The sequence below is a fragment of the Mesoplodon densirostris genome, chromosome 8, assembly GCF_025265405.1.
Source record: "Mesoplodon densirostris isolate mMesDen1 chromosome 8, mMesDen1 primary haplotype, whole genome shotgun sequence".
In the NCBI taxonomy this organism is placed as follows: Eukaryota; Metazoa; Chordata; class Mammalia; order Artiodactyla; family Ziphiidae; genus Mesoplodon; species Mesoplodon densirostris.
Genome location: NC_082668.1, coordinates 87,761,619 through 87,786,908, shown reverse-complemented (window position 1 = coordinate 87,786,908; position 25,290 = coordinate 87,761,619). Strand labels below are relative to the sequence as shown.

Sequence of the window (25,290 nt, the reverse complement as noted above, 5' to 3'; positions counted from 1 at the left end):
TGGTATCCCTGTTGTTTGGCTGCAAAATCCATCTCAACTTTCTGTTGGTTCTGGGCACCATGTCCTGGTCATGGATTATAAATTTTCTCCTATGACACAATTCTTTCTCACTAACCATTTCATTTCCAGATCCCTGCCTTAGCTTAACATCCAAATGTGGCTGCTAATTGGACACACAGAGAAAGTTGAGGCTGGTGACTTTTTCTTGTTTAATAATCTTGGGGTCTACACCATCCATTATATAATAACCTTTCCATGTTAAACAAAAATCTGTGACACAAAGAAGGGGGTCCAATTCCTTTAATTGGTCATAAAACCCTTTTTTGAGAGAGAAGTGGGAGAAATATTAAGCTGGGAGTCCTTTGACCCGGTTTCTAGAACTGGCACTTAGACTAAGCCATGAGGGGAAGTCACTTCACATTCTTGTATGTGTAACTTTCTGAAAAGGAAAAAGGTGGGGCCATTTCTCTGATAACTTTCCATTACTGACATTCTACCCCAATGGAGCACTGTGATTAAGAGCGTGACTCTGAGTTTCTGAGTCCAAATCCTGTGCCACTACTGCTAGTGACTTTAGCCAAAGTACTTAACCTTTCTATGCCTCAGTCATAAAATGGGCATAAATAATACCAACCTCAAACGGTTTTTAGGAATATTAAATTGGACAATGTGTTTACAGCAATGTCTGGCACCTAGTAAACACCAAATATATGTTAGCTATTTTTATCATGTGAGCTTTCTTTTTGATGTGCTTTATCTTTATCTTCTAAGAAGGGTTATTATAAACCTGAACTGCTTTGACCTGGTAATAACTTTTTTTTTTCCATAGAAAACAATTTTATGGTTACCGAAGGGGAAGGGGGTGGGATAAATAAGGAATATGGGATTAACATATACACACTACTATATATAAAAGAGATAAACAACAAGGACCTACTGTATAGCACAGGGAATTATATTCAATATCTTGTAATAGCCTATAATGGAAAAGAATCTGAAAAAGAACATGTATGTGTGTGTATATATATAGATGTATACTTATATTCGTGTGTATATATATCTATACATATATACACACATAAATATATACATATATATGTAACTGAACCACCGTGCCATACACCTGAAAATAACACAACCTTGCAAATCAATTATACTTTGATAAAAAATTAATATATATATATATAAGAGAGATTCATTTGGTTAAGAGTAATACATATCCTAGTTTTTAAGACAAACTGCAATTATTTATTTATTTATCTTTGTTCTTCAGCAGACATCTAAGAGGGAAGGAGAAACCAAAGAATAAGCAGTCAGTCAAATAATAGATTTGAACTTAGTCTGATAACAGCCAGGCTATGAATGCATGACCTGGTAATAACTATTAAGGCTAAGACAAGAGTTTTATTCAAGTTAAAAATTTCAACATGGGAAGGCAATTCAACTATTTGAGAATGATCCTTACCTTTTTCCAAATTCAATTCATCATCTTGCCTGGCTTGGAAAGAATATAAGGCCTTGCAAAGACCATTGCCGAGCTGGGTCACACTGGAGGCTGAAAGTTGGAGCAAGTTATAATGACTAATGCTGGGTCAGTAGGCAAGATGAACATGGTGGGAAGTGGTCTAGTTTTTCAGCCGTGTAGTGCAGAGCTTAAATATATTGAAATCTTCCCAAAAGGAAAGTTTATAATTGTACATAACATTCATTCTTTGATTCAGTAACCATTTCTGATGTACATAGTATGTGGATGAACTGTGTATATTACATAATCAAAAGTTCTAACATAGAAAGTAAGTCTGGACAAGAAGTTACTGTAGTAGTAATAATAATGATAATTTTAAATTGTTTCGCATGTGAACTTAATCAACATCAGTTAGCTAAGCTGTGTGGTAACTGTATTCATGTTTTGGAAAACCAGCACCAGTTTTGCCAATCAGGAATAAATAGGAGACACTTGGAGCAAGTGCTTCCTCCATCATCCCCAGGTACTTAGGGAACTGTTTCTCAAACGATGCAACCACGAGTCTTTAACATACCACGTGGACTACAATGGCCTGGGTTTGATTGAAACTTTTTTGCCAAGTTCTAATCAAGAATCTAGAGAGTCAATGTTATGGTAACTATAGTTGAACAATGATGGATAATGACAGGTGCTTGCATGTATGTGTGTGTGTATGTATGTATGTGTGTGTATATGTATGTGTGTTTCTCTGTGTGTTGAAAGGTAAAAGGCAGTGGGGTGTGGATGGAAAACGACTAAAGTCAGGTGGCTGAACACAGGGGTTGGGTAGGCCTTGGGATTACCGTGTTTCCTGAAAAGGGGTTGGGATTTGCATGGCAGTTTGGAGGAGGCTGTGGAGACAAAGCTGTAGAGTCCTCCCAATGTTTCCAGGCTGAGTGTGTGGGCAGCAAATTGCAGGCTGTCTGAATAACATGGATGCCAGTGACTGGAGGTACCTTCTCATATTAGACAATTCTTTTCCCAACCCTCCAATCTTCTTGAGTCCTTCCCACCTTTTGGATGATATTTGCACAGAAAGCTACACATTTTAACAAATTAATCAGTCCTAATTGAAACGTAAATTTCTTTGAGCCGATTTATGTCAATGTGGCTCTGAAAATAAAATATAATTTTGGCAATGTTCTTTACTGATAGGACCCAGCCCCAAATACTCTGGGCATGAGATTACCTGTAGATGAAGAACTTGGAATTCTCTGCCCACCAGACGATGACCTGCTCACAACATTCTCTAATCTCTTTGTCAGAGAAGGCCGAGATATTTTTACAGAACTATGTGTCTGCTGCTGTTTGAATAGTTAAAAAAAAAAAAGTCATTTTTAACAACATTGTCATCAAAAGTATTTGCAAAAAGTAACTATTCTGCAGCTGTTTTCCTCAGGAATTTGTTTTTCAATTGTTGGGAGGAGGGTATAAAGAAAAAATTCAATACATTCCTAAACCCTACTCTAGCACGTTCTTGTTTCTGAGACCTTAATATTTTCAGAATTAGACAATTACTATATTTTATAGCCTGTATTTGCAATTCTGACCTGTACCCCTAGGCCAAATAGTAACATTTACAGCATTACTTCTACAAATTCAACTTGGTTTTAAAGCAAGTGAAATGATCATGACTATGTGACCCTTTTAGAGCTTGAGTCTCTAAGAAGGAAAACTGTCCCTTCATCACAAGGTGGTTACAGCTCCCTCGTCTTGTAGGAAATGGAAAACAGCTACCCGTGTATATTCACACACTCATCAATTCCTAGAGTGTAACACTGGGAAAATTCATGTGTGTGAATTTTTTAAATTGTGCACACGCATTATCTACATTATGTACTATGTTAAATGGATGAGACTACTGCATATCACAAAATCTTACAATTTAGGTCTGTATGAATACTAAGATTTTGATTTAATAGAAATTTTACTATAACAACACGTTCAAAGGATAAAGTGAGAAGGATGAGAAGGAAGAAAGAACCCAAAGTGGTTTGTTTTTTTTGTTTTTTTTTTTTCTTTTTGCGGTATGCGGGCCTCTCACTGTTGTGGCCTCCCCCGTTGCGGAGCACAGGCTCCGGACGCGCAGGCTCCGGACGCGCAGGCTCAGCGGCCATGGCTCACGGGCCCAGCCGCTCCGCGGCATATGGGATCCTCCCAGACCGGGGCACGAACCCGTATCCCCTGCATCGGCAGGCGGACTCTCAACCACTTGCGCCACCAGGGAGGCCCGAACCCAAAGTGTTTTTAACTCATTAATTTATATATGAATACAAAGCATGTATTCATTTGTGTTTAGCTCTTGTTACTGTGCTCAAAAAATAATTAAATAAATTTATCTTAAAATTGTGCAACTGGGGATTTGAGCATATGGCATATATAATTTGTAACAGTTTTTTTGGCCTGTTGCTGCTTTAAGCCATTCCACCCAGCAAGCCCAGTCAAGAAATTATAGCCAACCTCTTAAATGCTTACCTTTTCTTTCCACTTGAAGATGGAGTTACTACAGACATGGTTGGGTTGAGGTCTTTGCTCAAGTTCTGCTAAGACGGATGACAGTTTATAGGCGTTTGCTTGCAAAAGGTTTAGTTTCAAGTTATTCTGTGGATACATCATTTGACCATATGAGTAAACTTCTAGAAAATTTTGAGGCACAACTGCGTGGGTAAAGGGATATCAGGATAACTTCCAAAATGACAAAGAGGTCCAGAAAAATACACATTCAACTCATTTGCAACTCATATGCAGAAAATGCTGAAGAGAGAAAAACAATGGACACTTTAAGCAGTCTAGAGGAAAGCCTTAGTCGTTGAGTGTGTTGTATTCTAGACCCTTGTAAATAAGGTAAACCAGAAACCTTGATAGGTATATTACTCAGCATTTTGTGGCAATGAATTGCTTTACTCGAATTTCTGCTGAGGAGTGGGGTAGAGAATAATAAGTGTTGATTGCAGAAGGTAGGCTTTCGGAAGGCTTTGAAGAAAGGCAATGGTGCCGTGGGCACAACATAAAGAACAGAAGTGAACTCTTATCAATAGAATCAAACTAAAATGATGTGAGTCAGGGTTTTGTTGTTGATGTTGATGTTATTGTTTCCTGAAGAGGTGAGGTCTTATATTACCCAGAAAGTCTGCAGTAACACTTCTGGAAACTAGAAACCATATTCTGGGGTATTTGAATATAAAAATAAAGACTGAGGGCTTCCCTGGTGGCGCAGTGGTTGAGAGTCCACCTGCCGATGCAGGGGACACGGGTTCATGCCCCGGTCCGGGAAGATCCATATGCCGCGGAGCGGCTGGGCCCGTGAGCCATGGCCGCTGAGCCTGCGCGTCCGGAGCCTGTGCTCCGCAACGGGAGAGGCCACAACAGTGAGAGGCCCGTGTACCGCAAAACAAACAAACAAACAAAAGACTGAAACTGAAGCTATTCTCCGAGTCTCTCCTGTTCTGATTTGACCTTGAGCTAGAAACTTTATAATGACTTCCCTGTCAAGTTGTAAATCAAATCATAGAATCTAAATATTGGAAGGGGTCTGCTTATCCAATCTTCTCCTCTCCATTGTCTCTCCCTTTTCCACACCTCCAGCCTGGGGGTTCCTAATCCTAACATCCCAGCCAGGGGGTCACAGCCATGGACCAAACACCTCCAGTCGATGGGGAAGGGCTCTAATCCTTGGAACAATCCACTGCATGGTGGGCAGGCTCAGCTAGGATGAAATCAAAAGCTCCCCCATAGCTTCTAGCCTTAGATCTAGTCTGCACTTGAGAGCATCACAGATCAAGTCTCTCTGCTCTGTGGTGCTCCTTCCGGTATCCAAAGACAATATCTGCTCTAAATACCTCCAGTTTCCACAACAATTTCTCAGAGAATATGGCTTGCCAACATTCTTGCTTCAAATACAGCACTTCAAGGACCAAGAGTCAATGAATTAGGAAGAATTTCTGTGAAACAGAGCTTCTCCCTGCAAGAAACCTTCTCTGCATAACACAAGATCAGTCTACCACTATCACGAGTTTCCTTCCATTAGAGGCAGAGGTGCGTGACCGAATTACATGGATATTTGGCATCCACTATTTGAAGGCTCTTATTTGCCTATCACTAGATCATAAACACCATAAATTCAGGGGTCAGATCATCTCCCATCTTGCATCCTCCACTGTGTGAATCAGGCCAGTTGTGTACCAAGATAATCTTAATAACGTGTTCTATGTCAATGACAAAATTTTATGCAAGAACCCAAAGAAATAAACTTGAATCTTAATGCCATCATAAAATGCTCCATATGACTTTCTTTTGGTAAATATCATTTACATCGAATTAATTAACTAAACATTTTATGCTGTCACAGAAAATGTCTAACAGTCTGTTTTATAATTTTATAAAAATTGTAGCCATATGTCACTGCAAGGATATTAGACCTCTGTTCCCAAGTGAACAGAATTCAGGCCTGTCAGGTTTATTTCTGCAACACCACCTCCATTAAAGGAAGCCACTGCTAAAAAACAGATAAACTGTACCTGGCTGCATCTGTCTACTTTTACCAAAGAACTATTGAAATTGCTCATTTGGACAGAATTATTAGGTACCTACTTTTACAAGAGAGTTGTTTAGGCTATGTGCAAGGTAAGGAAAGCTGGTTCAGCTTCCTGGATCCTTCAAAACATTGATAAAATTTTGATCTCTTCCTGAATTCTTCTCAGATTAACCGCAGTCAACTTCCTCTCCAATCACAGCAGAAACCCTGTATCTTGTACACATAGGTCATAGTATCTGTTCATTTTTATTCCTGTTTAAAATTCATGGGCCTTTACTAACTGCCCTTATAATGTGGGTTCTTCTGAAGAGGCTGCATTGCCCACCAATCCCAACAAATGTCTCGGGGCTGCCCCAGTCCAGCCTTTCAGCAAAAAGGCCCAGAGGCACCTCTCCCTGCCCTCCACTGACAGTATGTCCCCTTCCTTCAAAACAACCTTGGCCTCTGAAGTTTTTTCCTTGTTTCTCTGGAAGCTCTTGCCTCACACCCCAGTCGGCCATCTTCCTTCTGTGCGGCCACATCTCTCCTTTCCCGTTATACTCAGAAGACCCTGATGTTAGCTCAAGGATGAATGGAAAACAGCATCTCAATGATAATTACCAGGATTTCAATTCTCCTCTGTGCCCTGTGCTAGCATTTTCTAAATAATGCATCATCCTCACAAAACCCCTTAGGTAGCAACATCCCCACTTTAAAGATGAGAAAACAAAATTTGTCCTAGGTCCCTGTAAAAGGCAGAGCTAGATGCAGGCCTCTCTGAATGCAGATCCTGTGTTTTTGGTCACATCTGTTAACTGGAGTAAAGTACACGTGGTCTTCAGACCTTAATTGAATGATTCTATTTGCGGGAATTCTATTTTAGGCACTTTTTCCCCCCCTGGGAGGACACTAAATCAAACATTTCTAAGTAGCTGGATTTTTCCAGATTCCTCAAACCACTTGTCAAGGAGCTGAGCGTACAAGCTCTCCGACTAGACTGTTCTGTGTCATGAGAAAGGAAAGGCAAACAGAGGTCAAATGGTCCAGAAAACAAGCATTCCCAAAATAGCTCCTTCATCATTAAATCTAGGAAACTGCCCTCTGCAAATGTTTACCTCGTCCATTAAGGCTGCTGTGCTTTTTTGGCTCTCTGTGTCTGAGAAGGAGGAGTGGCTGTAGTATGCTTTCAGCATTCGTTCCAGGCCTGAAAGTGAAATAAGGCTGTCAGTCGCTGTTCCTCTGGTCCTAGTGGGACACAACTGGCAGGTGGTTATACTCAGAGGGACCCTGAGCCCAGAAGTGATGCTGGGAGCATTTCCCAAATGGCTGGGGCTGTTTCTGTGTGTAGTTGTTACTAAATTTTACTGAATGGGTGACCTGTACCTTCATTTAATGGGATTCGAGAAATGCTGGTGGTTAAGGAGTCTTGATTGTTATTTTTCAAGACGAGATTTTTGCATCCTCCTTGTTGACCCATTCCATGGTGGATTCCTAACATTTACCCCCATGTTAAGCTCTCCTCTGCTGATATTTACATTTCTAAACATTTTGCTCTCTTGGATTTCCTATCAAGTATTACATTGCAACAGGGTTCTCTGGTCCACATAAAATAAGCTCTACATATCAGAATCATAAAAGTGGAGTTGTTTTTATTACCTGTAACACTTTAGAGCTGCTTCACGTTCTCACATACCTAACGTCTAAGTATAGGATTTAATCTGAATGACTTTCACATCATTCAGGAAGTTAGTTTAAAAAGAAACAAACAAGTGGTGATCATTCTGTAATGTATAGCAATACTGAATCATTATGTTGTGCACCTAGAACTAATATAGTGTTGTACGTCAATTATACTTCAATTAAAAAAAAATGTAGGGCTTCCCTGGTGGCGCAGTGGTTGAGAGTCTGCCTGCCGATGCAGGGGACACGGGTTTGTGCCCCGGTCCGGGAGGATCCCACATGCCGCGGAGCGGCTGGGCCCGTGAGCCATGGCCGCTGAGCCTGTGCGTCCGGAGCCTGCGCTCCGCAACGGGAGAGGCCACAACAGTGAGAGGTCCGTGTACCGCCAAGAAAAAAAAAAAAGAAAAAAATTTACATACATTTAAAAAATTTAAAAACAACCTATTAGCACCCCCAAATAGAATGAAATAATATGGGGGAAATAAATAAACACGAGAAAATGAAAAGCCTTGTACATAGGAGGTTTACTATGTTTTAAACCAAACGAATTGTCCCTCATATCAGCCAATTTCAGGAACACTGTAAAATGCTACACTTCTGGAAATGGTGGTATAGTACTTGTATAGATCTCACAGACCAGAATGTCATTTTCAATTTTTTTTTGCTCTTTCCTTGGTTTTTCATTTTTCTTTATTCACACAAATTAGGTTTGATATTTGGTCTTTTAAATGAGATGATCTCTGCACCAGTCAGCAAAAGCAGAATCACCCTAATTGTGGATGAAACCTCCGAGTAGAATACTTTCCCTTACCAGGCCAGTCAAAGAGGTAACTACACACCTTCCTGGTCTCGCGAGGCTTTTTCAATATCTTTTTGCAGTCTCAACAGTTTTGATTTTATTGAAGATGCCTGTCGCTCTTTACTCATTGCATTTTTAGGATCTTCTTCCTTTAAGAAAAAAAAGGAATTTTAACAATTTAAAGGGAAAAAAAGTAAGAGTTGCTACTCCTAGTTGCACTGAGACTTTCACTGACTGTATTCAATTTTAACTTGATGGAAGAAAAAAGTAAAAAAAATTAAAAGCAGGGTAACCTCTGGTTTTCTACAGATTGGTCTACCTTTTCTAGACCTACTGAATAAGAAGACAGCTCCTTGTTTACAACTTGTAAGTGTATAGCTGAGCACTTTCTTTAATAGATAAAAATTATTCTTGGAGGGTGAACGTTACTATAGCTATTTCACAGGAGCATGTGGCTCACCAAGGGAAGGGGCATGAAAGCTTCAAGGAGACTAGCTGACTTAACCAGCACATTTCAGTTGAGGGGAAGGAGGCAAAGGGTACTCCTTGCAGGAGAAATGACACAAGCAAAGGACAGAGGGAGGGTTGTGTGAAATGTATGGGGAGCAATAAGTAGACCAGTTGCTTGAGCAAATGTAGTGGAAGAAACAATTGTCTAAATAGCTTAGGTCAGATTTTCAGGCTGAAGTAGGGATTTTATCATGTAGGTTATGAGAACCATAAACAATAGCAGAGCTTTCGTATGTTAGGACACAGTTTAAATGCCTAGTAACAAGTCAAAGAGCAAATATCCTACAGTGATATGCAACTTAAAATGATTAAAACCTTTATGTGAAAAAAAAAAGGATGTTAGGGTCAGGTCAGGAGGTGGCTGAACATAAGTGCAGTAGATGGACAGAAACCTTGGAGAAAGAGGGAAAACTGATGACTGAAGATGGAAGTGCAGGAGTCAGGACTTATCTGGTAGGAAGGAGAAAAGTGAGGACCCTGAATATTGGTGGAGAGATTAGCTTTAGATAGACTGTCCTGAAGAAAGAGAAGAGAAGATTTAGAGCAAAGAGAATAATAGCCTTTACAAAAATATAATGTAGAGACTAAAATATTTAATCTACATACTGTAGATTACATACTGTATTATATATTATAAAAATTTTCTCTATATCCTTTATTACATGTGACTCTTTGTGATTCTTATAACAACTCGACGAGATTGGTTTTATTTTCCCCATTTTACCTGTGACACTCAGAAATAAATGAAGGCCCAAGACGAAACAGCCAGTAAGTAATTACTGCTGAAACCCAACTCCTGTGACTCCTAATTCTCCACCAGAGTCCACTCCTTCACATGTCTGCCTGAGGCTGAGGCCCAAGCTGACGTTACCTCCGCAGGTGAGCTCCGAGTGAACTGCAAGGATGCTTCAGTCCAACCCTCAGTCCTTCCTTGCTGGAGGAATGCACCTCATAATCTGACTCTCATGCCAATCCAAGACTTCATTTGGTTTCTTTGGGGATGCCTATATTGTTCACAAATATATTTCCACGGATAGATCACTACTGGATCAACTTGAGATAGATTAAACTGCCATCCTTAACTTTCTTAAATTTGTCCTTCTCTTCCAAAAATTTGTCAGAAAGAAGATCAATACCAGAGGAGGCATTTAAACTGCAGATACAATCTTTTGAACATGGCCTTTACAGTAACCTTGTAAATATTTTTCACACTAATCACCAGCCCTCCAATATTCACACTCAGATAGTTCTCCTGTCTTACCCTCATCCATGTAAATTTCATAGCACTCTATAAAAGCCAGTCTACACTTACTGCCAATGACTATAATGTCAGATTTTGGAAGTGTTTTGCTTTAAGAATATTAGGACAATCCTATTCACCCATTTGGAGATACAGTCCATTCTCTTAGACAACAGATACATAGTCGTTAGTTCTGGTGCACTGAAATTTCATAGAAACCAAAAATTCCCATGGGCACATCAAATAAGATAAGCCATTGTGGCTACTTCTTTACATTTCAATAGGAGCTTAGTCAAATTTTCAAGGAGAATGACCCTTATTTTATTGACAGGTTAGCTGATAGAGGCATTTTTACAAGAAAGTAATAGATATATTTTATTGGACATTTTCCCATCTCAGGGATCACCTACACGGTTTGGAAGAAAAAAAAAAAGGTACTTTCCCCATGTAATCAAATCTTCCTTTCCACTTCCATCTCTACCCTTGTTTCTGCTTTAACAGACATTGCTATTGCTAATTTGCTTTGCCTTTGCCAGGGTCGGAAAAAAAGATTCAATTAAAGAAACAGCCGGCCACTTATTGCTGTTTAGATGGTGGGAAGGAGAAAGCCGGTCAGAATTCATTATTGTGCCGGATCTAACTGCCTTCCCCTCTCCCCTCATCTCTTGTTCCCTGAGTGGGGGTCCTGGGATGTTGGTTTTGGCTATACTTTTACTCTTATAGGAGGACATGACCAGTGGTCCAGTTTTACACAGAGAGGGAGGTGAGCCTCCCAGACTGGACCTTGGAAGTCTGAGTGAAATACAGCAGAGGGACCAGGAAGGAGCAACCAGGATTTTTTCCTGCAGATTTTGGTAATTAATGATCAGCATCTAGAGCACTACAATTAAAACTAACAAGAGGGGAGTGAAGGACAAAATCTTTGAGGCATGACCTGACCCAAGAAGATAAAGAATTTAGCCCAAGAGAGCAAACAGGCAAGATGTCTGGGCTCTGACCAGGGACACTGATCAGTTTTTAGCAAGGAAGGTCATGTGATAGTAGAATCACTCAAATGTCCTCGAAATAAGCCTCTGTAATGGCAATTAATTTATGACAAAGGAGGAAGAATATACAATGAGAAAAATCCTCTTCACAAAATGGTGTTGGGAAAACTGGACAGCTACATGCAAAAGAATCAAACTGGATTACTTTCTCTCACCATATATAAAAATAAACTCAAAATGGCTTAAAGACTTAAACATAAGACATAACACCATGAAACTCCTAGAAGAGAACATAGGCAAAACATTCTCTGACATAAATTGTACCAATGTTTTCTTAGGTCAGTCTCCCAAGGCAATAGAAATAAAAACAAAAATAAACAAATGAGAACTAGTCAAACTTACAAGCTTTTGCAAAACAGCAAAGGAAACCATAAACAAAATGAAGAAACAACCTACAGAATGGGAGAAAATATTTGCAAAAGTTGCGAACGACAAGGGCTTAATTTCCAAAATGTACAAGCAGCTCATACAACTCAACAACAAGCCAACAAACAACCCAATCCAAAAATGGGCAGAAGACCTAAAGAGACATTTCTCCAAAGAAGACATACAGATGGCCAACAGGCACATGAAAAGATGCTCAACATCACTAATTATCAGAGAAACACAAATCAAAACTAATATGAGGTATCACCTCACATGAGTCAGAATGGCCATCATTAAAAAGTCTACAAATAACAAATGATGGAGAGGGTGTGGAGAAAAGGGAACTCTCATACACTGTTGGTGGGAATGTAAGTTGGTGCAGCCACTGTGGAAAACAGTATAGAGGCTCCTCAGAAAACTAAAAATAGAATTACCATATAATCCAGCAATCCCACACCTGGGCATATATCCAGACAAAACTGTAATTCAAAAAGATACATGCGCCCCTATGTTCACAGCAGCACTATTCACAATAGCCAAGACATGGAAACAACCTAAATGTCCACTGACAGACAAATGGATAAAGAATACGTGGTATATATATACAATGTAATACTACTCAGCCATAAAAAAGAACAGAAAAATGCCATTTGCAGCAACATGGATGCAACTAGAGACTATCATACTAAGTGAAGTAAGTCAGAAAGAGAAAGACAAATACCATATGATATCACTTATATGTGGAATCTAAAATATGACACAAATAAACCTATCTACAAAACAGAAACAGGGGCCTCCCTGGTGGCGCAGTGGTTGAGAGTCCGCCTGCCGATGCGGGGGATGCGGGTTCGTGCCCCGGTCTGGGAGGATCCCATGTGCCGCGGAGCGGCTGGGCCCGTGGGCCGTGGCCGCTGGGCCTGCGCGTCCGGAGCCTGTGCTCCGCAGCGGGAGAGGCCGCAGCAGTGAGAGGCCCGCATACCGCAAAAAGGAAAAAAAAAAAAAAACAGAAACAGAATTATGCACATAGAAAACAGACTGGTGGCTGCCAAGGGGAAGGGGGATGGGGAAGGGATGGAGTGGGAGTTTGGGTTAGCAGATGTCAGCTTTTATATATAGACTAGATAAACAACAAGGTCCTACTGTATAGCGCAGAGGACTATATTCAATATCCTATGATAAACTGTAATGGAAAAGAACATAAAGAAGGAATATATATATATATATATATATATGTATAACTGAATCACTTTGCTGTATAGCAGTAATTAATACAACATTATAAATCAACTATACTTCAATAAAAAATAAATAAAATAAAATAAACTCAAAATGGATTAAAAACTTAAATGTAAGACTTGAAACCATAAAACTTCTAGAAGAAAACACAGGCAGAACATTCTTTGACACTGGACTTAACAATATTTTTTTGGAATATGTCTCAGGCAAGGGAAACAAGAGCAAAAATAAACAAATGAGACTACATCAAACTGAAAACTTTTGCACAGTGGAGGAAACGTCAACAAAACACAAATGAAACTTCCAACAAAACGAAAAGGCTACCTACTGAATGGGAGAAGAAATTTGCAAATGATTTATCTGACAAGGGGTTAATATCCAAAATATACAAGGAACTCATACAACTCAACATCAAAAAAACCAAACAACCCAATTAAAAAATGGGCAGAGGACCTGAATAGACATTTTTCCAGAGAAGACATACAGATGGCCAACAGGCACAGGAAAAGATGCTCAGTATCACTAATCATCAGGGAAATGCAAATCAGAACCACAGTGAGCTATCACCTCACACCTGTCAGAATGGCCATCATTAAAAAGACAACAAATAATAAGTGTTGGTGAGGATATGGATAAAAGGGAACTGTGGTACATTGTTGGTGGAAACTACCATACAATCCAGCAGTTCTACTCCTGGGTATATACCCAATGAAAGCAAAAACATTAATTTGAAAAGATATATGCACCCCAGTGTTCATTGCAGCATTATTTACAATAGCCAAGATATTGAAGCAACCTAAGTTCCCATCAATAGATGAATGGATAAAGAAGATTTGTTATATATATAATGGAATATTACTCAGCCACAAAAAAGAATGAAATCTTGTATAATCCTCTAATTAGGATAAAGTTTTTCAAAGGCAAGGACCAGAAAGGATGTTGACAATAATTTGCACCTCCTAAGATTCATGCCTCTGTGTGATCCATTCCCCTTGAGTGTGGGCTGTTTATTGACTTGCGTCTAACAAATTGAATCTGATGAGATGCCACTTCTGAGATTAGCTTATAAAAGACTATGCTTCCATCTTGGACACTCTGGCTCTGTCTCTCCTGCATTGCTAGTTCCGAGAGAAGCAGGCTGATATGCTGTGAGTTCTCCATAGATGGAGAGACCCACACGGCAAGGAACTGGTATCTCCAGCTAAAACCGTTCCCGAGGACCAGAGGCTTGCCATCAGCCACGTGAGTGAGCTTAGAAGAGAATCATCTCCCAGTAGAGCATTGAGATGTCTGCGGTCCCGGCTGACACCTTGATTACAGCCCTGTGTGGGACTCGGGCACCCAGCTAACCCACACCTGGATTTCTGACCCACAGAAACTCTGAGATAATAAATGTTTGCTTCAAGCTGTTGAGTTTGGGGGTAAGTTGTTATGCAGCAATAGACAAACCAATGTGATACACAGTGATTATTTATAGAGTGTGAAGATTCAGTCTTGGGGGGAGGGACAGATCAGGAGTCTGGGATTGACATGTACACACTGCTATATTTAAAATAGGTAACCAACAAGGACCTACTGTATAGCACAGGGAACTCCGCTCACTACTCTGTAATAACCTAAATGGGAAAAGAATTTATAAAGGAATAGATACATGTATATGTATAACTGAATCACTTTGCTGTACACCTGAAACTAACACAACATTGTTAATCAACTATGTTCCAATATAAAATAAAAAATTTTTTAAATTAAAAAGGTAAATGAAATAAAATATTTCCTTCAAAAAAAAAAAAAAAAGATTCAGGTTAAAACCCTGTTTGGAGTTCTTCCCTTGCAGAGAAAGCCAAAGACAGGTTTGCATTGCCCAGTCTGTAAACCACAGAGTTTTTAAATTTATACGGACTGTGAAAAAGTCAATATTTTTGTTTCCTAAACAATACGTTTCCTTTACAATTGCTCTCAATTCTTTTCAAAATGAATCCCTCAGTATATGACTGACTAAGGTTTCCCATGAATGAAACTTCCTTCCATCCCATACTTACAAAGTAATCTGTTAATAGGAACTCAGATTTATTTTCTGTAGATAAAACTGCGGTTTCTTCCACGAGAGCCTGGATATCATTTTCGACATCTATCTTGCTGATGGCACAGTGAATCTGCGTGTGGCACTGCAATGCCGAGGAAAGCAGAACAAGGTTGCAGAGGACATGTTTCCTGCCAGCTCTTACCATGCATACCAGAGATGGCGAATTCTTTACTACTCACTGTGGTCAGGGTTTGGCCAAAAACAGAAATATGTTGGGAGTACTGGTTTAAGTTATTGCACAAGAGTTGAATTCTTTCCTTCTCCAGCTCCAGGGTGCTCTGAGAAGGATGAAAAACGAGATTAGATCAGCCCACTGTTATACAAAACTGAAGTCACCCACTAAGCACTAACACAACGAAGAAAGTCTGAGGGAGCTGTCCTGTTTGTGCCTCTTGATTACATTATATCCACATCGTGGAGGGGGGTAGTTTCCCAGGACAGGAATGTGATTTGATGTCTGTCTTATTTTATTCTCCATTAGGATCAATTTAACTCATACACTTTCTCCAGGCTTTTGTGGGCCAAAAAGCACATAGGTGGATGCCACAGGTTACCTGATGTTCACAAAGAAGGGGGAGAAAGGAATCATTTGAAAAGAACCTGTGGGTTCCAACAAAAGAATGAAGCCCAGTAAAACCCATGTCTGTACCTTGGAAATGCAGTCAGACACTAAGTATTTCTAGAATTGTTTGCAGCACATACAAGGCGTTCTGCCGGTTCCGGCAGGGACAATGATGATGAGATGCAAATTCTCTGCTTAAGGAAATTATGTGATGAGAGCAGAAGCTTAAAGTCTGATCCATTCATCATCCTGGCCTAAAATGAGGCCTGGGGGTCAGAGACCACTCTTGGAAGGTGGCAACACAGCCTCCCTGTTTTGTGCGGGATGACAAAAATTCCACTTTTAGAGTTTTATGGCTTTTAGCTAGGAAGAGTAAATAAAGTAAGGGAGGTCCACATTTGCCTTGTCAGCCATTAACATTTTAGAAGAAGTTAGTTATTTGACTCTCATCCCTCACTGCTAGCTGAGCTACAGACTGTTTGTTTTGAGGAAATACAGGGACGCTCAGCGACTAGGCATTGTCCAAGAAGGCTGGGTCAAGTGGAAATGCAGGGGGCATTCCTAAGCCTTGTGAGGGCCATAGGAGGCTGCTGGGTATGTGCCCAGAAGCCTAGAGGCTTTGACAGAGGCGGCAAGTGTCCAAAACAACATGCCTCATCCCGTTTCTGTAAGGACAAGGCCTGGGCTTTCCCCCTTTACCCAGAGGCTAGGTTGGTCCCTTTCATACCCGCCATCCCACCCTGCTTCTTTCCACACAGTAAAGAGTACTCATCAATAGTCCTTCCTGAGAAAGAAAGCCTTCTTGGGCAAATTGGTGGGTGGCATTATCGTGGAAGTAAGAAGGGCGGACTGCGTCTCAAGGCCTTTGGTAGGGTGGAGGTGGGGAGACATCACAAAGGCCACTGGCTTCTCCCATCCTGTCTTTCAGCACACCTGCAGGGGCCACTAGCCTGTCCAGCCTGGTGTTCCTTTATACCCTAGTGTGTAGACTGCATTCACATCCTGCTGTTATTTAATCTATGGTATATAATCATTAAATTTTCAAAAAATTTATTTGTGTAATAGTTACATAAAGTTAACCTGTTAACCATTTTTAAGTGTACAGTTCAGTGGCATTAAGTCCGTTCACATCGTTGTGCAACCATCACCACTACCCATATCCAGAACTTTTTTCATCTTGCAAAACTGAAACTCTGTACCCATTAACAATAATTCCCCATTCTCTCTCCCCTCATCTCCCCTGGCAGCCACCATTCCACTTGTTGTCCTCCATGAATTTGACTACCCTGGGTATCTCTTATAAGAGGGAACATACAATATTTGTCCTTTTGTGTCTGGTTTATTTCACTTAGCATAAAGTCTTCAATATTCATGCACATTGTAGCCTAGGTCAGAATTTCCTTCCTTTTTAAGGCTGAATAATGTTCCATTGTCTGTACTTACCACACTTTGTTTACTAGTATATAGTCATTTTAATGCTGTTATTAAATGCAAGTGGTAAAAAGCTGGCAGTAACTGTGAACATCTATGTCAACCACATGCAGATTTCAATTCTGTACCAAGTGTCCCGACATTTGAATCAGGAAGCCTAGAGCTCTGTTCCCTCATGGCTACCTTTTTTGTCTAGTCAGAAGCTGCACAATTTTTGTAAGTCAATGGGAATGAAATACTTTTGTTTCTGCTCTTGGTCTCCTGAGTTTTTATCCAAAATCTCAAGTACCAGCCATTTGAATGTGCCCTCTGTCCCCCAGGTACAGGATTAAAGACACAGAAGAGCAGCCTAGTAAACGTAATGTTTCATCAAAGGGCACAAATCATATGCCTCCTCTAACAAATATGTAAAATAAATTCTGCTCAGTGTCTTGGACCTCAAGTGGGACAGTCTTCAAAAAGAAAGAGTATTTATACTATGGGAAAAGATCTAGAAAGTTCTAGTTTAGCACCCTGAGCAAAGGACAGGACAGAAAACAGAAGTCAGGTTTGGGGAACACGCTGCATCCCTGCTGGGCAGCTGTTTCTTTACTGTGACAAGTGCTGAGCCACTATCATCAATCTGAGACTAGAATAACCAGTGTCCCTTGGTGGCGATGGCAATATTTAAAAGATTTCAATTTCATTTCAGGGAAATCATTAAGATGATCTATGTCTGCTCGTGAAGAGAGGCTGAGATAAATTCCACTGTGTGAAGGGGAAATCCATATCTCATTTAATGAATTATTGCTTTCTATTATTCCTTTCTAATTGCTTTCTATTGCGTTCTTTTTGTATAAAATAGGTCATTGAGAAGCAAGATACTCTGGAGGGCTTCAAATTATCCTCCTGTGCTTTCATAATAGCACATGAGAGGCAAGTGGGATCAAAGAGTTATCAAGAAGAGTAGATGGAGAGGCTGTCTGGGGCCCAGGCTTCATGATGATTCACACTCTTCATTCATTCTTTTCACTTCCTGCTGTCCTGACCTTCTGGTTTGTACTACCCAGAGAGATTGGAGTGACTTCATTTTCATCTAAATTGTTTTCATAAAACTGATCAAAGAAGTACGTTGCTTTTTCTAGAGCATGAACGCTTAAACTTTAGTACATCTAGAGATCACCTAGACCCCTTCCTAAAATCATTCAGAAGTTCTGACTTACCCCGTCTAGGAAGGCACTCAGGAATCTGAATTTTAACAAGCACCCTAGACATTGTCTTGGGGCCATAAAGGGCTACAAGAAAATAAATTTTAAAATCATTTATAATTCTTCCACCTAGAGATGACCACTGTTAACATTTTGATGTATTTTAGTCTGTCGAGGAATGTGTGTATGTATGATTTTATCTTCCTAGTTATCAACCAAATTATTCAAATTGGTATCCTGTTTTTTCACTTAACATTATACATAAGCAGTTTCCAATGTCACTAGTCTCCAAAACACCATTTTAATTAATAGTGCCTTGTGTAGAGTGTATTGATTTATTTAGTCATCCCCTTAATTTTGGCCATTTGTATTGCTTCTTCCCTTTTACTTTTAATGTAGTTTGAACAGAAACCTGTATCTTGTTATTTCATCTACTTCCTCAAGATGGATTTATGGAAAGGAAATTAGGTTTTTCAACCGAGGTTCTAGGAGAGAATTAAACCCTAATGTCCTAAGGCATCTGTTATCTGCAATGAGTTACCATTTCTTCTCTGCATCTAGAGGGTATTAGTCACTACCATCCTTGGGGAACTGAGAAAACAGTCACTCACATTATTTTCTGTGTTCCGTGGTTCAGATGAGGAACACTAGTTGATAATGTGACATTTTTAAGACTGTTTGCATTTATTGCAAAAGCCTTTCTAAAATAATTCCTCTAGTAAATACTAACAGTACCAAACATTTGATTTGTGGTCATTTTTGATAGAGTGGCTATTATTATCATTATTATTATTATTTGGCCACACTGAGCAGCTTGCAGGATCTTAGTTCCCCAACCAGGGACTGAACCTGGGCCCATGGCAGTGACAGCATGGGTCCTAATCACTGGGCCACCGGGGAATTCTCGAGTGGCTATTATTTTTCAAAATATATTATAGGTTATTTTTAACAACTGAATTGTTTCTTCTTGGAAGGTAGGAAATGTGGCTTGAACATAGAATAATTATGAAGTATTAAGACTAATTTTGACCTGTGGTTTGTGCAATTGGTTTCATTACTTAATAATTGCACTTGAGACTTTACAGTATCTAGTAAACTACCTTAAGCATAGTTCAATGAATGTTCTCTGAAAGAATTTGTGAATCCAATCTGCAGAGTAAGAAGGGGTAAGAGGACACTTCATAAGACATTAAAATACATTCTTATATTCCATTTTTACAGAAGAATGGTGGGAGAATGGAGAAAAATATGAAATGGAACAACCCTGGTTGACCCATCTCCACTTTCCACACTTCTAATAAAATTCCATTTTAATTGAGTTCAGCCCACTTTTGTTATGTGTCTTCATGAATATCACATTTTACTCCTGTTGTTTGCAAACAATAGAGAATAAGGAATACATAGTGTAATATGTGAGTCAATGACTTGTTGGTATAGACTGAGTATGTACAAGCCAACGAAATACTAAGTCAGGGAATCCTTATTGGTTATGGTGAGGCAAGGATTACTCAACAGGAGTATCTCAAGTGGGTCTAGTAGGGTTTGGTTTGGCACTCAGGGGGCAGAGGCTAGCTCTAAGCAAGAGGATAAGCTTAGAACTTAAACTTAGAACTCTTATGGGAGTAAGAGGAATTGTGTGAACTCAAAGGTACAGAGGGGAGAAATACCAGTGGCCTCCAGCATGGTAGTAGCAATAAACCAGGAAACAAAGAGGATGAAAGGAAAACTTTCTTTTTTTATGGAGATTCTTACTTCTAGTAGATTCTCCACTTGATTCGGATTCTAATTAAAAAACCTAGAGTCTTAAATATTTTTAAAGCTCAGTTGAAAGAAGCTCTTTTGAAATGTAAGTGATATACATCTTGTCACCATCACGAAGACTTTATAAGCGAAGAAGATAATTTCCATACCTTCAACATAAAAGTTGGGACTGCTGAAAGCAGGCTGGGGTGGAAGGAGAAGGTGGAGGAGGACCCTAACAGGAGAAAAGGACACCGAGAAAAAGGAAGGAGAGACCTAGTAAGAGCCTCTGATAAGGGTCCTTAGTAACAGCAATACCTAACACATCTTGAAGACCAGCTAGAAGTCCGCTACACCAGGAATCCTGGCAGCCATACCAGTAAGAATCATAATTATCTCCCGTTGTTGTGATATAGATGGAAAAATGAGATGGATGGAGACATCTAGGTTAAGTGTTTTTCTCATAGCCCTTGAAGGGTGCCTAGAAGATAGAATGGGAGCAGTGATTTCTCTCCCACACAAAGCTCTTTGGAAAAAGAAAGGAAAAAAAAAACGTGAATGCATAACTTACCTGGAAGCAGTTTTCCAGTGTATTCTCCCATTTCAGTCTGATAGAACAGCTGGCCATGTTGTTTTGGTAGTAATTTTCATCTTCTTTTGACAACTTCTCAGTTGATTTTTTCAGTTTACTGAGGAGCTAGGGTAAAACATCAGTGTCACATATTCATGAACGCATTTATGAAAGCCCTTTGTAATTCTGGAGAAAGAATTATATGCATCCCAATGATGAGTTTCTCATCTCGCAGCTAAAGTCATAAACGGTGACTATAGATGACAAAATCAAAGACCTTTCTCAGAAAACAGGGATGTCAGAACTGAAAGGAAACCCAAGAGCCTTTCAGTAGGATTCCTTCCATTTTCACATGAGGAAATTGAGGTCCTTAAATACGACGTGGTATGCCCATTTTCATCAGATGAAGGAAGAGGCCAAATGACAGGTGCAGAGAAGCAAGTACATATCAGGAACCTCCAACTCAAGACTGTAATCTACCAATGATTCCCGTTCTCTTATTTCGTAAATCCTTCAGGCCTCCGCATTTCTTACTGGGGCATGTAGAGATTTGCACAATCAGATAATTTCTAAAACTAGCATTAGGCGTGGAGACCATCCTCTCACTTCACTTTCACTATTTAAACTCTGCAATATAACTCTGGAATCAGACTTCAGGATTAGAGTCCTGGTTCTGACTACAAGTGAGTTACTTAAACTTCACAAGCCACAGTTTTCTCACCTCTGTGATGGGGACAGTGATGCTCCCACTTCACTGTGTTGCTCTGAGGAATCAAGCAGGTGATACAGGTAAGGAACAGGGCACACTGCTTGACAGTTAGTATAGCATTCAAAGACTAGTGAGTGTTACTATTACTAGTGAAGAAAGAGCCTGAGATACATGCCATTGTTCACTGCAAGTTATGGACAGCTTGACAAATGCTTTCCTGTCATCCTGACCCCCAGTGATATGCTCCTTCACAAAGAGCCCCTTCTGGCCAGTCACCAAAATTGGCCATCCTGACTGTGAAAATCAAAGTAATACAAAACTCTCTGGATCAGGGTAGTTCGAATTGAATTCTCAAAATGCTCAGACACATAATTTCACATCTTTGAGAAAAGAAGAAGTTGTATTACATGAATGATTCTCAGACTTTAATATGCCTGGGAATGACCAGAGATTTTTGGAAAATTGCAGATTTTCAGGGTTCCACCAATAGCAACACTGATTCAGTAGCTCGGTAGTGGGATCAGGAAATCTGAATTTTCACTGCCTCCTCAGATGATTCTGATGCAAATGGTCCTCAAGCCACAGTTCAAGGAGCACCAAGGAGTCCTGTGATTTAAGCAGTTTAGGATTTTCAAGGACAGAGATCAAGGTTTTTAAGAATGCTCCTCTTTATGTTTAAGGACATTTTGACTAACGTTTCAGTAATGAAGAACATTCATCCAAAATGCTGAATATTAACACCACTCACTTTATTATTCCAGTTGATATGCTAGCCATTCAACTGTCCCTCAGCTCTGATATATGACCTATCCAGGACACGGTTGGTTTTGTATATCAAGTGTAATGAGCCATTTATCTATAGATATATGAGCTTGTGAATTTTAGCCTGATAATGATACAGAGAAAGGGTTGAATGTGCACCACGGCTATACTTGGCTAAGTCATTGTTCTTTGATTCTTATTGAGTGTGCCCAGCAATGAGAACAGAGTCAGTCTGGAGACTGATTGCACAAATCTCTACCTGTCTTGGTAAGAAATGCCAAGGCCTGAAGGATTTACAGAATAAGAGTACAGGAATCATTGATAGATTACAGTCTTGAGTTGGAGGTTCCTGATCTGTACTTGCTTCTCCTCACCACTCACGTTCATCAGCCTACACTCTATAGCTATTGACTAGAAGTTTCTGCTCAGCAAATTTACAGCAAATAACCCCAGATACAGAAGAAGAATAGAGACTCTTATATTCTTATTTAAGGAACTTCTCAGAAACTTTTCCTAAAATTTGTCAAAGATTAAATACTTTTTCTTTCCTCTTTTCTTTCTCTTGGAACAAACATCGATTCATTTATTCATTAATTCATTCATCAAACATTTCTTGACTGCCACACCATGTCATGTACTAGACACTGGGAATAGATAAAGGAACGAGACAGGCTCCCTCTCTAGTCAAGGACACACACAGGCCATTGTTATCCTGTTTGATAGATCCCAAGATGATAAAAGTATTCAGGTGTCACAGAGTGGGTACTCAACAGAAATGATCCCTGTGTGAATAAACCTAAAATGAAAGTAGGAATTGGTGAGGCAAAATAGCATGACATGATACCAAAAAAGATTTTTGGTGAGGTTGGAGCACACAGTTTGAGAGAAATAATAGCAAGTGAATATGCTGAAAAGTTAAGCAAGGGCCAAGTCAGGGAGGGTCTTGAGGGCCACATAAAAGAGTTTGTGCTTTATCCTGAGGTCACCTGGAAACCTTTGAAGGCTTTTTAAAGGAGAATAATAGGCTCAGATTCGAGTTCCAGAAAAGTCAGCTTGGCTTGTGTATGGGGAATAGATAAGGCGAGGAAACACTGAAAGCCAAGACACCAAGTTGTCAGTTGGAGTAACCCAAGCAGTGATGATGGTGGCCTGGGAGAGAGTAGTGGCAGCGGGGATAAATATAGGTAGATAAATTCAGGAAGTATTTGGTTTAGGACTTAGAATTGGGAGGATATGGTAGATGGTGATATTCAAATATATAAAAAACAGAGGAATAAAAAATATTTTTGGTAGAGGGAAGTGATGGTTCCGATTTTGGATATTGAGTTTGAGATGCCACAGAGCATTTCAGAGACTGGTTTGGGCTGGAGATATACATTTGGGTATTGTCAGCAGAGACATGGTAGCCAAAGCCTTGAGAGTATATTTGTTGAGTATGTGCTATGTATTGAGCCCTTGATATTGAGAGTACTGTGTGGGACACTGGAAATATGATGCCGAATAAAACAGAATGAGGCCCAGGAGGGAAATCATCAGGCACAACAATATAGAAAGTTCAGGCAGAACGAGGGAAGTCCATAAAGGAGCTTAAGAAAAAATTGACAGAAAGGAAAACCAAAAGCGTAAGATGTCGTTGTAGTTAAAAGAAGAGAATGCTGCTAGAAGGGGAAACTCAATGATGCTTAATGCTTCCAAGAAGTTAAATAAAGTCAGAACTGGAAAGCACCCATTAGCTTTAGCAACAAGGACCACGTATTCAATGGCAAGAACATTTCTAGCGAATTGGTGGGGAAAGCTTGGCCAGTGGTTTGAGGAGTGAACGGGAGATGAGGAAGTGGAGACAGAGCACAGATAACCCTTTCAATAAATCTTATTGTGAAAAGAAAGAGATGATGATATCTGGAGAGGAGCAGGAATAGGAATATCAGGGAGACAAAGGGCGTCTCCCTGATCCTTCCTACTCTCCCAAGATAGAGGGAAGTTGAAAAGGCTGATGGGAAGCAATCCTTAAGATACAGGAGAGAAGGGAATAGTCCAGGGAAGGGCCTCTGAGAGGAGGCTGGGATGGGAATCAGAGCACAGGATGAAGAATTGGCCTGTCGCATTGCACATAGGACTTCAGTAGGCAGGTGGCTCTACTGACTTCTATTTACTCTGTAACGCTGGAGGCAAGATGGTCTGCTGAGGGTGGGTGGTGAGGATGGAGGAATGAGAAGAATGGAGATGTAGATCAGCTTCTGGTGAGAACAAGGATTGCTGAGCAGGAAAACAGGAAGGATTGCTGAGCAGCACCGAACCAGCCCGGCTCAAGTGGGAGATCATGGGCACGTCTTTGTGAGATGCAAAAATGAACGCCGCCTTAGGCGTTTAGCTTTAGGACTAAAAAAGAGAAAGCTACCAGCTAAAGTGATGACGATGGTAGGGGTCTGTGATGTAATGACAGCCAAGGGCTATGGTGGACAGGACCAGGTGGAGGAGGGCAGGGGAGGATCATGAACTTCCGCCTCCCAGGGAAGCTGCTAATGAGGGAAGGAAGCAAAAATTCACCACTTAGCTGCCCATGCTTTTGCCTTTGTCATTCCTCGACATCAATAAAGAATAGCTTCTAATGAGGGCTCCAAGTGCCTACAACGAGGTCCTGGAGCTTAGGTTTTTAACTTACTTTGGTTTTGCCTCCTCTTCGGAAGCTGTCTCATTATTCAGTAACTGTATGATCATTTCAAACTGTGAAGATTGACACAAGAGCCTTGTAATATCTTGCTAACAATGAATTTAAGTTATTCAACTGATAGTTTCCTCAGATGAAATAATAGAGTTACTTGGCAACGACAATTCTCTTTTTCTTTTAAGAATGTTTTGGGTTGCAGTGGTGCTGTCTGCACTTCCTTAGGGGGACTCCATCTCTGGGGGAAGATATTGACTATTTCAAAGGTTTCCAATCTGGGGCACATACCATAAGGGGTGTCCAAGATATTCTAATACTCAAATATTAGTTGTGTTCATTTTTGCCTAAAAAGAGTGTTCAAGCTTACTCTTATTCAATATATGAATTGATATTGGTGCCTACGTGTGGATAGTTGAGGATTCTGAAGTGTTCTGGAGGGAGAGTGGGCATTTTATAACATGAGAAGCTGATGTGGGTCCCGCAAATGCTGTCACTCTCAACATCCTGGGACACGTGCCCATCGGCAGGAGTCTGGATCATACGGATTTACAGATTTATTATCCACTTTAATTAGGTTAACACACACAAAATGAACACATGCCTTAAAAAAATTTCTGCTACGAAGCTGTAGATTGATGTTAATACAAACAATGCAAGCACAAGAAAGCCACAGGAAAACGCCA

At 40.1% G+C, this 25,290-nt stretch overlaps 1 protein-coding gene across 5 annotated transcripts in view; it reads right to left on the bottom strand.

Annotated features, from left to right (window-relative positions):
• The window catches only part of NOSTRIN (nitric oxide synthase trafficking), a 62,766-nt gene that overhangs the window by 1,870 nt on the left and 35,606 nt on the right, over positions 1-25,290 (bottom strand). For 2 of the 5 annotated variants that reach the window (XM_060106390.1, XM_060106388.1), the window contains 8 exons: positions 20,472-20,597; positions 15,160-15,258; positions 14,937-15,062; positions 8,537-8,645; positions 7,133-7,221; positions 3,980-4,105; positions 2,694-2,808; positions 1,466-1,555 (listed from right to left, as the gene is read on the bottom strand). In XM_060106390.1, coding sequence (XP_059962373.1) covers positions 1,466-1,555; positions 2,694-2,808; positions 3,980-4,105; positions 7,133-7,221; positions 8,537-8,645; positions 14,937-15,062; positions 15,160-15,258; positions 20,472-20,597 — 880 coding nt within the window. The remainder of the gene's footprint in view (positions 1-1,465; positions 1,556-2,693; positions 2,809-3,979; positions 4,106-7,132; positions 7,222-8,536; positions 8,646-14,936; positions 15,063-15,159; positions 15,259-20,471; positions 20,598-25,290) is intronic. The other 3 variants (XM_060106391.1, XM_060106389.1, XM_060106392.1) reach the window with 2 other exon arrangements.